Genomic DNA, 15,987 nt, shown 5'->3' on the forward strand with positions numbered 1-15,987 from the left:
AAACATACTTCCTGTAGCTTGATTGCATTATGAAAAAAATGGGCATAAAATTATATTACATTAATATTATTTTAAATCTCTTTAGAATCAGATTCTTGCATACATTCTGTAGCTGTTACTGTATTTCCTTTAAATTAATACTAATTCCCATCCTTGGGCTGACAGCAACCTGTTTCTGCCCTACTAATTTCCTGATGATTAGCTTTCATGCTGTAGATTTCTGATTTTTGCCAACAGTGTATTGCATTGCAGGGAAAAGTTGATCACACTTTTCTATTTTTGTGAATTGTGAATTTATTGTCATTAGCATAGTTCTATTATTAAAGTAAGACAAAAGGGAATAAATGAAATAAAGAAGATGAGACCATTCAAATGGATCACTATAATACTAAGATCGTAGAATCATAGAATGGTTTGATTTGGAAGTGACCTTAAAGATCATCTAGTTCCCACCTCAGAAAAGTAATTTGAACAAAAGAAGTCATTTCCTATTTTATGCAACCACAAACTATAATGCTTGGGTTTTAAAAAATACATGAAGGGCTTGTATATCAAGCTCCCAGTAAGTATCAGTTTCACTCATATAGGTTTCTTTGAAAATTTTCCTCTCAAAGACTACTTTCAGTTAAAGTAGTACAACAGTCAGGAGATGAGATTTAGTGCCTCTGTCTTAGCTCGTTTTGAAATCTGATTTAGGGTAGTGTTAAGTTGTGCCTTTGAATAGCCTAAAATAAGATGAATGTAGGGAAATTGAATCATTTTTGAATGACTAAAATATGAAATTTAAGAAAACATAAAACCTTTTACTTGTAAGGCTAATATATTTTCACTTAAAAACCTGACAAAAAGGAAGAAAGAGAGAAAAGGAAAAGGAAGCAGAAGGGAAAAGGACCTTGTGCTTCAAAGAGCTGCTTGTTACAAACGTCTGGACTGGTGGAAGTTTGGCTGTCAGCAGGTTGCTCAGTAGTGTTGCAGAACTATGAGACAGTTTCTCTAGAGGACTTTCACCTAAGTGGTAGGTGGTTCATTTGATGAGGTTCTTTAACATCAGGTATACTACAAAAATTAATAAACAGATGTATATCCTTAATAACAAGTAAATGGAGACAGTAAAAATACATTGCTTAATCCCCAACATGGGCAGGGTGGGTCAAACTGGAGAACAGGATGTTAAAAAGGCCTCTCTCCCTCCACGAAGCATAGCTTGTATTGTGTGTTTCTGCTACAATAATGTGAAAGGGATTACTGTGATATTAATCCTTTCAGTTTTCCTTTTAAAAGGTAGCATGCTGAGATGTGCATTTGCAAATCTACCCAGGCCATGAAAGTAAATGTTTGAAAATCTGCTGCTTTTACAAAATGCTGAGATATGCAAAAGATAACTCCAAGTTACCCTATTAGTTCTGTTGCACAGCCAGATACAGGCAAGAGTCTGGGGTGGGATTTAAGTCTGCAAACAGAAATCCAAGCCTGCAAACAGATATGAATAAATTCCATATCTAAACATTCAGATTAAACCCAACACAGAAGCAGAGGTTTTGAAATCCTGCTTATGCTTTTATTTATTCCCATTTGAATGTGTATTCCATCAAATCTCCGCATCTCAATTATTGCTTCCTGGCTGATAACAGAGGCACATTTCTATTTGCTAACCTACACAAGAGGAAAATATATTCTGTTTATTATTTATAAGAGTAAAGTGCTGAGAGGCCCCATCAAAACACAGGCTCTTGTCTATTCACTCTGAAAATACACAGGGTTCTATTCAGGAAGACTACTTCCTACCTAAGTCCTTGGGCCTAATGTTTTCTCTTGGCTGCTTTCTAGGCAGTTTTCTGCTCAGTGCTTTACTGACATCACACTTGAGACTTTCTCTGCTCTCCACTGATTGCAAGCAGGGGATTAGCTGGAGTTTTCACTGCATATCAGTACTGAAAAGGCAACTGAAAGGGCAGAGAAAAAGCAGCACTGAGAGATTTCTCCAAAATGACACACCAAGAGACTGGCACAGCTCAGAAACGAGCTGTAGTTTTCAGTCCCCAACTAGTTTTCTATCCAGTCAACTAAACCATGTTACTGCCTCTAACCATCACTGACTCAAGCAAGTTAGTATTAACGTATTATAGAGCAATGGTTGATACACAGGGATTTACAGCCAGACATCTCCTATACCCTTTTGTACATTTGTAGTCCTCATTAGCTGTGGCTAAGTCATTCCATTACTTTGAACCAACCATGCCAGTATCATTCCATTAATTCATTTGCAGAGTCAGGAAAATACTCACTAAAAGCTTTTTCTTTCCTTTTTTTTTTTTTTTCCTTCTCTCTCCCAGAGATTAACTAATAGGTAAAATAATAAGCAACTTTTGGGTTATTAAACTCATTAATATTTATCTCAAAAACACTTAAGGGCCTGGCACGTCTTTGCTGTAACTTCCTGGGAACGGCACGACTTGACACATTCCAAAAATGGGGGCTCTTCTTGTGACTTGAGGGCTAGTTATCCAACACCTCTGTATCCAACAGTTCTTTTATTCCTGTCTTAAGAAAAAAAATAAATCCTTATTTAGTGTCAGCATTTGCATATTAACAACCCTGGCACATTTACAATGAATCTAAGATCTTCTGTGGATGCAGGCACTGGGATAATGTTTCTTTTAACATCAGTTATGTTATGCTTGGCAGGCCGTCTACTGTATTTAATGCAGTCATGTTGCAGGGTGCTGGGGCTGCTACAGAAAAGTAAGAATTGCTCCTCTTTTACAGCCTTAGATGTTTTATACTCCCTGGAGAATTGGGCATGCGTATTTCCTGGATGCAGCTGACTATTCTTGCTGCCATGTAATTCACTGCACCCCTCTACTTTATCAAATTTAATTTGCTCATGTATCTTTGAGATAGCATTTTAAGGCCCTAATTTTACAGCTTTCTGATCAGTTTTCCTTCCTGACAAAACGAAAAGGGAATGCTAAACATACTAGGGCTTAATGCAACAGCGATGAGAAAAGAAAATAGCAGAGTCTGTAGGGACTGCACAGCTTCTTTGCACCTCCATCTCCTATACAGCATCCATCATATTGATATTGTTTGGGGTAAGAGAAAGGAGAACAGACAGCAAAAGAACAAAGAGAAGAGAGCGAGAAATTCCTCTTTGTACGCTGATAAATTCAACCTTTGCAAAAATATCTCACAAAGTCAGCAAAGCCATTCTGAGAGGAAATGCAGTGTGGGAGACGATTAGGGATGCTGCTCAAGACAAAAGGGCCTGGTGAAATAGAAGGCAGTGCTGATTTGTGGGTTTGAATTCCCTAATTCCCCTCCCCTCCTCCCTGGCTCTCATGATTCTGAATGAAACATTAATGCTGCTTCAGATGCTTCTTCCCTCCAAGGCCAATCAGCTGCTCGGCAGGGCGTGAAGCGGTTGTTCATCTGAACAGCTAACGAGGAAGTGGAAGGACAGAGCTAATTCTCAGGCTTTCCCAGCACTGCTGAAGCTCACATTTGCCTTGACACGTGGGGAATGACCTGAAGAGCCTCTCCCCACTTTGGAATAAGAGAAGTAGTACCGTATTAATTCTGAGTAAACAAGCCTGGTTGTCAGAAGAGATAATTTTTCACTGTACAACCATAAACATAGTTTTGAGATTGGAGTGGACACCTTGTCCTGCTTAGTACCATGGCAACAACTGCCACTGGAAATCTTCCTCATAAGAGGGGTACAGAAAAAAAAGGGAGGTAAAGCAGCCAAACCATTGACAATGTAAAATCCCCAGACTTCTGTTTCAACAGTACTTGTATTCCTTCTTCTCTCAGTTGTACGGAGCATTCAGAATGAGAAGTAAATCCTGAGACTGTATTTTAGATGTTCCTGGAAGTACTCCCCTTCCCCCAGCCAATTTGGGGAAAAAAAAAAAAAAAAAAAAAAAAGTTGAGGTGGCTGTTGCTGAGGAGGCTGTTGCTGGTTCTGTTGGTATTAAGGTCTGCTCTGGTTTCTAGCTCCCAAGAAGAAAAGAAAGAAGAAAAATGCATCAAAAGAAGAAAGTGCAGTTTCTGTTCACAGCACTGGCTCTCACTTGTAACACTACACCACGAAAGGACAGATACAGTAATTACTGTCAAATCACTCCGGCAAACCTATACCTGTGCACTGCTATTTTGGGCGCTGCCTTTAGCTATTTTATAGTCACTGGCTCGTAGCAGCAGATGAAAGAAATCAGCTTGACTAGTCAAATCACTCAACATAACGACGACAGAATAAGAGACAGGTAGAGAATGAATAAGGTAGGCATGTACACGACATTAACTTGAGGATAAGAGCAGATATAAAAGTGTTACACCTTCTACATTTAACAGAAGCTGGCAGGAACAGTGCTGCTGCTGTACAGGAAAGAGCTGACGTGACAGTTTTTACTTATTAGGTGAAGCCACGATGGTGAAGTTTTCTCTTTCTTGATTAACCACATCCCAAATGTCAGTGTCAAATTATGCTTTCTCAGGCAGGCTTGCCAAACTATGAATTCTCCAAAAAAAAGGCAAATTTGACTCTAATAAAAAATAGAAATATAACTTCATACCCCAGAAGAATAACAAAGTATATCCACATCTTTTCCTGACTACTATGTCCCTGCAGACAGGTTCTCAAAATCCCAGGCTTCAATTCAGTTAACTCTAATTGCTGAGCGACAGCAAATCTGCTCAGTGCTCTCTAGCCCCTAAGGAATGTGAGTGATATCTGTTTCTTCTGAGGCCTGGCTGCCACTTCTACTCCTTGCATCCATCTCCTGAGCCATGCAAGTGACAGGCTGACAGGCTTCCTGCCCGTGCCTGCTGCACTCGGAGGTTTCTGGGCTTCAAGCACAGTGGGCTTGGTAGCTGTGCAGGAAAAAGAACTTCTTCCTGGAAAGGGGTCCATTTTACCTTTTTCTTTGTGGGGCAGCTATAAACCCAGAACAAACAAATCAAATGAAAAAAAATAGCTTGACCCCTAACTTTTCTTTTTAATGGTTAAACCTAATCTCTGTTCCCCTGTTTTCCAGTCCCATACTTCTGTCACTTTAAAGAAAGGAGAGAAGATTAAGTAAAGTTGGACTTTTGCTACCATGAGTATCTTAGTGGCATCTGCAGAAAGAAGGGTCTTTCTGATGGCATGATCTGCTGCAGAATAGAGGGCAATCATAGAATTAAACAAATTTGGAGCTATTAGATTAGATTTGTCTCTATATCACCCCAAGCAAATTGGTAAAGCTTAACAAAATAGTACTGTTAAGAGCACAATTTTCCATTCAAAGCTTGCCGTATTTTTAAGCAATACCAGATATGTTTTATCTTGCATTTGTTTGCCAATAGGCGTAAAAGCTCTTTTCAGCAGGTAAGAATTGTCATAATGCCATTGCTACATATCCAGCATGAGCCTTACTACAGGGAATAGAATAGCACTCAGCAAGAACGAATTCAATACCTGCTTTATTTCCCTGTAGTCATACTCAGGAAATACTCTGCCTTTTTATGCCATGCAGAGAGACCTTAGCATAATGAATACTTGAGATCAGCCTATTTATGGTAGACTTCCCAAAAAAGGTAGAATATCTAGTCATTAATTTTATCCATTAAAGGTCTCTGGGGAAAAATAAAAATAAAAAAATAAAGGCACCTCTGTCTTAAATGGGTAGAGCATCTGCAGCAAATGGAATCAGAAGATTATAAAACTTGGTCTCATTGATAATTTTCTAATTAACATTGCATATTACTTTGCATGTATTATATTTGGATAATGTACTGAATTACAATTTGTAACTATTTGCAAAATTTGATAAATGTGAGAAATAATTTCTCTAATATCTTTGTACATATTGGCAAAATCATTAACTGTATAGGAATGTACCTCTTGCAAATTACAAAATAGAAAGTTTTGAAAGAGAACTCAATTTAATACAGCTGTGGCTAGATGGTTCATGAGATATTCTGCATGTGAGATGGGTCAAATTTTGCTTTTTAATCAACAATACACGATACATTCTCAGATCATATTAAATTTGTGGAGAAAACAAACAATACTGTTTGGAGGTCAGAGAACTAAAACACAGATGAATTAAGATTAGAAATGTGAGAAGTAAATAAAATAAGATGCTGCTGGAGAATTTGAGTGGGGATACCCAGATGAAAAAAAAATCTGAAACACAGGTATAAGCACACACATATTCACATTTAGAACACAAATGGGAAGACTCTACACAAAGTAACCTAGTAAGAATGACAAAGACGAGTTTTCAATAACAGATTTTTAAAGATGAATGCCTAGTGCTTGGCTAGTAATTATATACATACCAAAAATGTACTTGAGGAGTTTCACAGATAGTAAAATAGAACTAAAGTTTTTTGAAAAAAAAAATATCTTCCTGATGGAAACACAGCAAACTGAGGAAAAATATTTCCAAGGCAAGTCAGGAAGTCTTTATCTTTTTGTGTCTGTTTAAAACCAAACTGAAAAAAAAAAAAAAAAAAAAAAAGAGAAAGTATACTTAAAGCAATGATCCTATTTCAAACCCTAATTCTTATTTAGCATGGACTTTGAAAGTTTAAATTCTGAAATCATTAGTTCCTGAGCTTTTTGTTAGTATGTTGGATTTACCATTTGGTAGACACACATCAGCTGTATATTGGCTCAAGGCATACAGACATGTATACCAGTTTCAACTGCATCCACTCTATTTTTGAATTCAAAATAACCATAGGAAGTATAAAAGAGAGAATCTGTAGCCTGTCTGCCAAAGGAAGCCAAACTGATTTTACTTGGCTAATGAATGTTGAAAATCCAAAAAATGCAGCTAAACATATTGAGCAACATAAAAACACACAAGATTCACTGTGATTATGATAGCTAATGTACCAAATGTGCAAACCACCAGCTGTTATGTATAACATTTTCTTTATGTTACAGATTTTTTTGTACTTTCCAGATAAAAGGATCAAGTACTCAGTACTTAACAGTAGTACAGAACATGCAAAGAGATTTATCTTGTAAGATGATAATCTTTGGGAATTGAAGATTGTATAAGTTGCCACTGACAGCATTTTTATGAAAAATCCTTCCATCTGTAATTAATTATTCTAAATTCTTATCCCTTGAACAAAACTCGTGTTAACAGTATAAAAGGGACATAAAGCTTTAGACCAAAATAATATCTCTCCATCTCTTTGTTCTAAATAAAGCCCCAAAAGAGCTTAAATTAATGACAAAAATAGAGCAAAAGATGCACCAGAGTATTCTTAAGTACAGCTTTGTGCTAAATCACCAAGGATCTTCACTTCCAGTGGGGGAAGAACTAAAACCTAGAAATGTGGTTTTTACCATAAATGTAAACAGAAGAGTGAATTGCAAAAATATGATGCTCCTGTACTATGTAAGGGAAGAGCCAGGAAGTGCAGCTTTCAGTTACAATTTTGTCTTGACTTCTTATTAAAGACATTATTGACCATATTGCTTGATCATCTGCATCGTTCACCTGCCTGGTGTAGCTCTTCTTCCCAGACCATGGTAGAGTAAGTGATGGAGGATAAGGGAAGGAACTGTAGCGGTTTCTTACTACTCCTCACCCATCCTACCCCCACCCCACTCCCCCACCCCCGCAGGTGAAGGGGTAACCAGAAGTGCTTTTGCTTCAAACTCCACTGATAAGCTGACCTGTAATCACTGCATACTGCTCTATCTTCTTACTGAAGAAAGAGAAGAGACAGAGGCTACCTTCTTTCTGACTCAGTTCAGCCCAAAGCCAGTACTTGAGCTGTCACTGAACAGCACAGTTATGAACTTCTCAAATCAAAGTCACAACCGAGCAATGAATAATAAATTCCAGATGTACACCCACTCAGTTCAAAATACCATTTAGATCTATACTCTGCATGGTTCAAAACAACTGGAAAACCAGCAGGTTTTCCTAAATGAAGATAAAATAAAACAACAACAACAAAAAATGAATATGTCCTATGTATCTTTTTCCCAGTGTAGAAGCAGTGTGAGAAAACAAAGCTCAATTCCTGAGTATTAGAGCAGTCTTCCAGGTCAATGCCAACATAGCTCCACCTACGTGCTTTGCACTAGCAGAACCACTGGGACACAGAGGAACCATGGAATGGCATTACAGTGGGAAACATTAACCCCTCCCCTGTCATCTGATAGTGTAGAATATTTTCCAAGAGAAGGAATGGAAGATTTATTAACACAATTTTCATTTTTTTTAATGAACTGATTAAAAAAGGGAATCGAGGTAAGGGAGGAGCAACAAATTTCCCTAATGTAGGGAAATATACTACTCAGTGGCAAAAATGCACTTGCAGTGTATCATATGACTCTTTAAACTGTTGATCAACAGCAATCAACTTTGTGGCAGAAATAGAGATTACCAAGTTTAGTTCTTGCTTACGTCAAGCAGCCAATTCAAGAAAACAGATCCTACTCTTGCTCCACTGAAGGAAAAATAGCAGTTGATATTCAACCTCTACTTATTACACACCAAAGATGCTAAACTGCCACACAGCCTCAAGACTGAATTTAACTGGATCTGCTGCTCACAGAACTGCTTGTTATGACAGTAATCATTTTGGAGTTACATTTCTAGGTCTCTGAATTGTCAGTGTAATTAAACTCTCACAAATTAGTTTGGAAAGGAAATTTCCAGAAAGCTATCTGCGGGGGTGAAATGTGGACGAGCATTTGGACTTGGATCACACAAAAATGTAACAATGCTGTTTTTCTAAACTGTTTGAATTCTGCACGTGTTTATGGTTTTTATGAATTAATGACCCATAAATCCATTACAGTAACACCTCTACTTAAGAGATTGGGGCTTTAAGTCTCCAAACATAAATTGTTGCCTGCAGAAATTTAGCTTACAGATACTTCTTAGGAAACTGCAATTAGCAAATTCTTCCTCCTCTTCCCCCTAACTAAGGGAAATGTGCAAATCCTATTGAAATAAGAGTTATGACAAATGCAGTGATAAAGTTTTAGTGGCAAGAACAGTCATATGTGCTAGGGCTAAATTTAGCCTCCTGTTTTTCATCAGCAAAACTGGTATTTAAGATAAGAATTCAGGTACAAGACAGACTGTGTGCTATTTAGCCATCCTACTTTTTAAAAGGTTGCTGTTTTGTCATTACTCTTTTGGGCTATTTTCAATGATACATGTTTTTGTTACAAATCAAAATATTCATTTTCTTCAGCATTCACCACACATTTGGAAGAGACTTGCATAAACTGTGGGATGACAGTAGAGATAACTGACTTCCGAGTTAATTAGTATGTTATTCTAACTTTTAGGATTACTTGACAAATCTGATTGCGATGACTTCAGTAAATAAATATTCCTTATATAAGTACATATAAAAAGAATATAGTATATGAGTAAACATACTTAAAAAAAAAAAAAAAGTAAGGGAGGAAGTTGACAAGTCTAACACAAGCATACCACAATGTCTTGTTGTAATTTTAGTGTGCAAGTGCATAGTGAAACAACAGAAGTTTGGTATAATTGCTATATAAGAGAGAAGTCAAAACACAATGGAAGTGGAAGCCCCAGAATCCTCTTGCTTTCCACACCTAGGCTGATGTTGTGGTTTAACCTGGCTGGCAGCTAAACACCACACAGCTGTTCACTCACCCTCCCGCCTCCCTCTCTGCGATGGGGGAGAGAAACGGGAAAGTGAAGCCTGTGAGTTGAGATAAAGACAGTTTATTAAGATAGGAAATAATAATAATAATAATAATGTGTACGGAGCGGGTGATGCACGGTGCAGTTGCTTGCTACCCGCTGACCGATGCCCAGCCTGTCCCCAGGCGGCCAGCCTCCCCACCCCGGCTAGCCACCCCTATCTATTGTTCAGCATGCCGTCAGATGGTATGGAATACCCCTTTGGCCAGTTTGGGTCAGCTGTCCTGGGTCTGTCCCCTCCCAGCTCTTGCTGCACCCCCAGCCTGCCCGCTGAGAAGCTGAGAAGTCCTTGGCTTAGTGTAAGCACTGCTCTGCAGCAATTAAAACATCAGCATGTTATCAGCACTCTTCTCATCCTAATCCAAAACATAGCACCCTACCAGCTACTAGGGAGGAAAAATAACTCTGTCCTAACTGAAACCAGGACAGCTGAATATAGGTGCAGAGGCCAGGAAGGGCTAGAAGCCACCTTTCTTCTCTTCTTGTACAGTTAAACTGGCTCTCTTCCCCATGACATCCAAGAGCAGCCACAGGACAGGAATTGCACTAGTCTTGGTCAAAGGGACTACAGAAAACTAATCCCATCTCCTCCCTTAAATTAGAAGTACCGCTACACTAAGGGCATGTATAAAGTTGCTTTGCACCACTAAAAACTGTAAAATGACTCCACTGGTGAAAGGATTTATCCTTTCATGCGTGAACAGTGTTTAATATGACTATGCTCCAACCTAATCAAAGCTCAAGATTGCAGTTTTATAATAAGAATGATCTTTGTAGACTTCCTTTTCTCTGCTTCTGGAGTGTAACTTGTCAGTGAAACATCTACCTACATATCAAGGTTACCTGTGGAAAGAACAAAATTTTATCTGGGAAAAAGAATCTCCAAACAGTTACATCAAAGTAAAACATTTATCTAGAAAGACAGTGATGTATCTACTTTTCATTTTTGTTCATATTCTCCATACTTTTTAAAATTATTATTTTATTATTATTTTCCAAAGAAACAGTTACAAGCCATCAGGTCATTAGTAAGCACACAGTACCTTTTATTTCAGCATTATTTGCTCTTTCTTCACTTTACTTCAAATTTTAGTTACCAGTTTAACACACATTTTCCAGGAAACCCAAATACTAAGTTCCTCCAGTATTACGGAAAGTTTCCGAGTGCCTATTTCTTTACATGAAATTAAACTAGCAGAGCATCTCAGAATATAGGCAATACGAAATACTTATTTTTACCTTCTGCAGACTTTTTTTTCTGACTTTTCAGAAGTGAAAACATAACTGCACTGTATTTTCTTTTTAAAATCTTGAAATAGTACTTTGGTTTTTGAAACTCAGTGACTTGGACACCATATTTCATCATTCATTTGACATCATCAGTGAATGTTTGATACTTGTTTTCTATTTTGAAAAGAGCTTTGCACTAATGCAGCTTATAGAATACTATCAGTTTTGCATGGCAGCATTTTACATTCATCTTGCAGAAGAAAAATGAAAATAGAGGAAGCAATCGCTCATAACGAATAAAAACATACTGAAAGTTATTTTACCTACTTAGATATTTTTCACATCTTTACAACTTTGTAAATGCTTTTTTTTGCATTCATCTAGATAAATCTAGATGTATTTAGCATCTTGAAGGAATTCTGCAACTTGTTATATTCGTGGAATACAATTTTATATAGAAGATTTTGCTTTATTTGGGAAATTACAAATCATATCTGGAACAGGCTGAGGAGAAGAAGTAAGCTAAGTATTTTAACTATTATAACTTTACCTTTAACTGTACCAATATTGTTCCTTCATTATCCTTCAGATTTCCATGCCCACATTTCTTTTTTCTTGTTTGTCAACTGTCTATAACTCAATCATATACTAAAATCTGACTTTCTGACACTGTACAACATTGATCTCTTACTTACGAACTGTAGTGTACATTAAGCCTAATGGCTATCACTATACCCACAATATTCACCATGGATTCCATTTTAGCATCTGTTAGTCGATTTTGAAGTAATTAAGAACAGCATAAGACCTTACTGGCTTATTCTCAAGAGGTGCAGTCCAACACAAGAAACAAGGACAGGAAAGTTTACTTTTAATTTCTACTCTTTATTCCACTCACTATGATATTAATGAAAATTCATTATGATTAATGGCCTAGACTTTATATATAGACTATATACAGACTATATAAAAAGACTTCTATAGACTTCCATAGTTTATACAGACTATTTCTTTTCTTGTCTTCATAAACATCTTTTTGCTCAGTCTTCAAGTTCATAACAGCCCCCTCTTAACTTTGTAAACATTTTATTCTAAGATTTCAAGGGTTGCAACCTTTTACTCTTTGAATAAAGGTAGAAAAGTTCAACCTGTAGAATGTGCTAAGGCCATGCACTTCTGTCTAAGGCAGTCTCAGTGTGCCTTTTATACTTTTCCTTTATATAACTGAACTTTACTAATATCCAGTAAGTACCAACAAATACATAACTATGCATTAAGCACTTTGTTCCAGTATCTAGCAGTCAGTAGAAGGTATGCAGGCAGTGCAAGTCATTCCAAAGTTGGCAAAATACTACAACAGAAGGCAATGCAGAAATTCATTAAGTCTATGCACAGCAATTGCAACCTACCACTGCCATCTCTGTGAAGTTCTCCTTGTTTAAAAAAATAAAAATAAACACACCAAAAATCACCAAAAACTGTAACAACAACCAGTGTTTTGAGGTTGATTTCTGACGAGATTTCAATTCTAATACAGTCAAGTTAACCAGAATGGAAAGGTAATTGATACTTGTGCACCAGCTGTTAGACTGAGAGTGGGATGCTAGATCAAGCCGTCAAAAAAAGCTTACTTCCTCTCTTCTATGCCAAAATCTAAACTAACCTAAATTGAAGACATGTAACTTTTCATCTTGATTTTTTAACAAAAAATCCATCTTTTAATAAGCCCACTCGTACATATCCTTTCTAGTAGTTTTGATTCATGCCATAACAACTTTTTTAGTTGCAAGTTAAATCTATTAGAGGAATAGTCCACAAGGAGATGCAACTTTTTTGGTCTTAACTCCCGTTTTAGCAATTGCCAGTGTCTCCATTCAGTTTTTCTGCCTTTGTGTTTTTCTTACACACTGGTATAACTCCTCCAATTGCTGCTGGCTTTAGCTGTTGTCACAGGGTGATACTGTGATCTTGAGTGATTGTTTTCAAACTCCCATATGACTAACATGGTTTTCATTAGAATATCTATGAGGTACATATGTAATGTATTCATAAGGGAAAATTTATATTTGGTGTGCTCAAACTTTTTACAGCACTTTATCCTTATAAAACCCTTCTATGCTATAGAAATATTAACATTTTACAAATAGAGAATGGAGGAATGGAAGAGACAAAGATGCAGCTTGCTAAGGTATCCAAATGCTTAAGGAAGCCTACTGGGATTTTCAAGAGTGGTCTGACATATAACTGCTATTGAACTAATTGAAAAATGTTCACTAAATGCCTAATTTGCATTTTTAGTTTTCTGAAAACCATTAAAATCTGACTCACCCATGTCACCCTTTTAATCCAGCAGACCAGTGCATTCAATCTGGAACTCATTAGCCCCTAAACTTATGCCTAAGCAGTTCACAGTGCTTCCCATAATAGGACAAGTTGGGTGAAAAATAAGCAGCTGTGCATGTTCCAAGCACCCAGCCCACCAGCCTCCCTCCTTCTCTGAGTCCCACACCACGTTTTCAGGTGGTGGGGAGCCACCATGCCTGTCCAGTCCCCCTACCACTCCCATGCCTGTCCAGTCCCCCTACCACTCCCACAATACAGCCAACATACATGAATGGCTCAAACCAAGCGGGCTGCTGTAAAGCATCCATGTCGATCATGTAGTTGGGGTAGGCAAGCAGCTACTTTATTGGAGAAAAAAGCATGCATAAATGCTTTATAAAAACTCATCATGAATGTTTTCTAGCTGCACTTAACTCGAGCAATGTTGTACACATTTTTAGATAGGTCTGTTGTCTGGCACAAGAGGAGATTGCTCAGTTTGGCTAATCACCTTCACACAGCAAAGAAACATGGAATATAGCAATTACAGCTTCTTCTTTTGCCTGTTTCTGCTAGGAGGATGCTGTCTTTCAGCACAGGTTTTCTTCACCTACCTGAATTTAGGCCACTGGTTGCTGGAGAGTGGCTGGACCTGCTCTCAGGTCTTTTTCATGACATTTCATGCATTGTCAAGTCAATGAAATTCTCAATGCAAATCAAGCCAGTGTACTATCATGTGACTGCAAATCTTACTCCTTCTTTTTGGAAATCAGGTACACTGTCTTCTTACAGCCCATACCATCACATCACTGGTTAAAAACAACTCATGGGCAGCCAGTTTACTGGGACAACATATGTATTTTAATCAAAGAAATACAAGGCAGGGTAAATTAGTAAATTCCTGCCATAACATTTCTACTCTACAGAAGTGGTTTCTGAGTCAGGGCTCATGGGTAATGTGTTGCCTGCTAGACCCTCTGAGACTGCCTGCAGCTGCAGAAAATAAAAATGTTAAAATTGAGGCCAATAGGAAGATGCTGCCTGCAGCATAATTGCTCGCTGTTGTTGCACATCGGCTGGCGAAGGTTAGGGAGCGCTGCTCTGTGTAATTGAGCGGCTTTGCAACAGTACCAGAGTCTGTTTACATAATAATGTATAATAATGGTTTAAGCAAAACAGGTAGAAATAAATACAATTCAATTTTTTGTCTTTAGGTAGCAGAGATGAATTTTTACTGAGCACAGCATGTCTGAAAAATGCTCCCAAACCGATGCCAGGTATTCTTTGCCTGAGGCTCATGAAAAAACAGGCACCTTCTTAAAGGAATCCAAAAAGCTGTTATCCAAGTTAGCTGAGGCTGAAGTCTTCACATGCATTTCTAGTAATTTAGTATTCAAAGAGAGCACTGATTTAAGTAGACATTTTGGGAATCATCACCTGATATACAAATATGTGATTAATCCCTTGGTAAATGAAAATTACAGAAAATCACAGGTGTCTGTTACAAAAATTACTGCTTATGTGAACAAAGCAATTAAATCTGTCTATATGAACAAAACAATTAAATCTGTCTAATTTTAAAAAATCCTTATCAAACATTGCATGAATTACTTTAATTTGAATATTTCAAATGAGAGATAAGCCAGAATGGCTGCAAATAAATTTGGATATGAGCAAACTGAGTATAGGAAAAATCCTTATTCATTTATTGTGATAGAAGAGCTTCCCGCCCCGCTCCCCTATTTTCTTCTTGTTACTGGTTTCCTCCGGGCCTTTTAGCATATCCAAGCATTTGTCAGTAAGTTGCACTTTGAGTCCTACTTCAGGTTTCCCAAATCACATAAAGTGTTTAAGATTACAGTGTAATTTGACTGCCCCGTGCTAACTGAGCTAATGTATTCCAGGGAATGTTACAGAAAATAATACTGTGCTGTGCTGATCAGCTGATCCAGCACTGAGCCTTTTCAGTACTACAAATGTTTATCAACTTCTCTTTTAACTCTTTAAATTTCTGCTTACAGTGAGCAAACTCCACTTGATGGTGCAAACATAAATATATTAAGCTCCTAAGTGAAATTGTAATTTGCCTTTCCCTTATGGCCAGAGATGCCCAGAACATCATCAGTCTTTCAGCATTTTTGACTAGCTGAAAGCTTAAGAAGCTTCCTTAAGCGAAAGTTTTTAAATCAGTATTATGCTAAAATACGAGAAGGCAACCGTAATCCAGACGCACACCCTCAGCGTACATCTCGCCAGACCTACGGCCCCCCCACCTGCTACGGAACTGCAAGAAGCAGTCTTTGCAGCCTGCGAGGATGCACAGCTGGGAAGTTAGGCTGGACTGCGCCGTGCCTGAAGTGCCCCGGAAAACCCCGCTGCCTTCGCAACCGGGGCCAGCGCCGCGGGGAGGGCCCCGGGAGCACGGAGAGAGACCCCGAGCCCGGCGATACCGCAGCAAACTCCGGAGGCGGCTGCACCGGCCGACGATGCCGTGCCCTGTGGCGCCGCACCGGGCAAAGATGCTGTGGCCCGAGGCGGCCGCCGAGGCCGCCCCCGGGGCCGCAGGTCCCCCAGTCGGGCGAGAAAGTTGCCCGGAGCCCTGCCCTCGGCCGGCAGCGGCCGTGGCCGGCGGCACCGGGAGCCCCTTGGGGGGCCGCGTCTCCCCGAAGCGCCGGGCTCCGCCCGCCTGCGAGGCGAGCGAGCGCCGGGCGACGCGGCGGCCGCCGGC

At 38.7% G+C, this 15,987-nt stretch overlaps 1 protein-coding gene across 6 annotated transcripts in view; it reads right to left on the reverse strand.

Moving 5' to 3' along the window:
• SYT9 (synaptotagmin 9) overlaps nucleotides 1-15,987 on the reverse strand; it is a 70,292-nt gene that overhangs the window by 53,423 nt on the left and 882 nt on the right. The window contains exon 1 of one of the 6 annotated variants that reach the window (XM_035328579.1): nucleotides 13,266-13,284. The exons of the other annotated variants lie outside the window; for them this stretch is intronic. Coding sequence (XP_035184470.1) covers nucleotides 13,266-13,269 — 4 coding nt within the window. The 5' untranslated portion in view covers nucleotides 13,270-13,284. Of the gene's footprint in view, nucleotides 1-13,265; nucleotides 13,285-15,987 lie in introns of those variants that run through there. 6 annotated transcript variants of the gene reach the window in all.

This window comes from Oxyura jamaicensis, chromosome 5, assembly GCF_011077185.1.
Source record: "Oxyura jamaicensis isolate SHBP4307 breed ruddy duck chromosome 5, BPBGC_Ojam_1.0, whole genome shotgun sequence".
NCBI classification, from domain to species: domain Eukaryota; kingdom Metazoa; phylum Chordata; class Aves; order Anseriformes; family Anatidae; genus Oxyura; species Oxyura jamaicensis.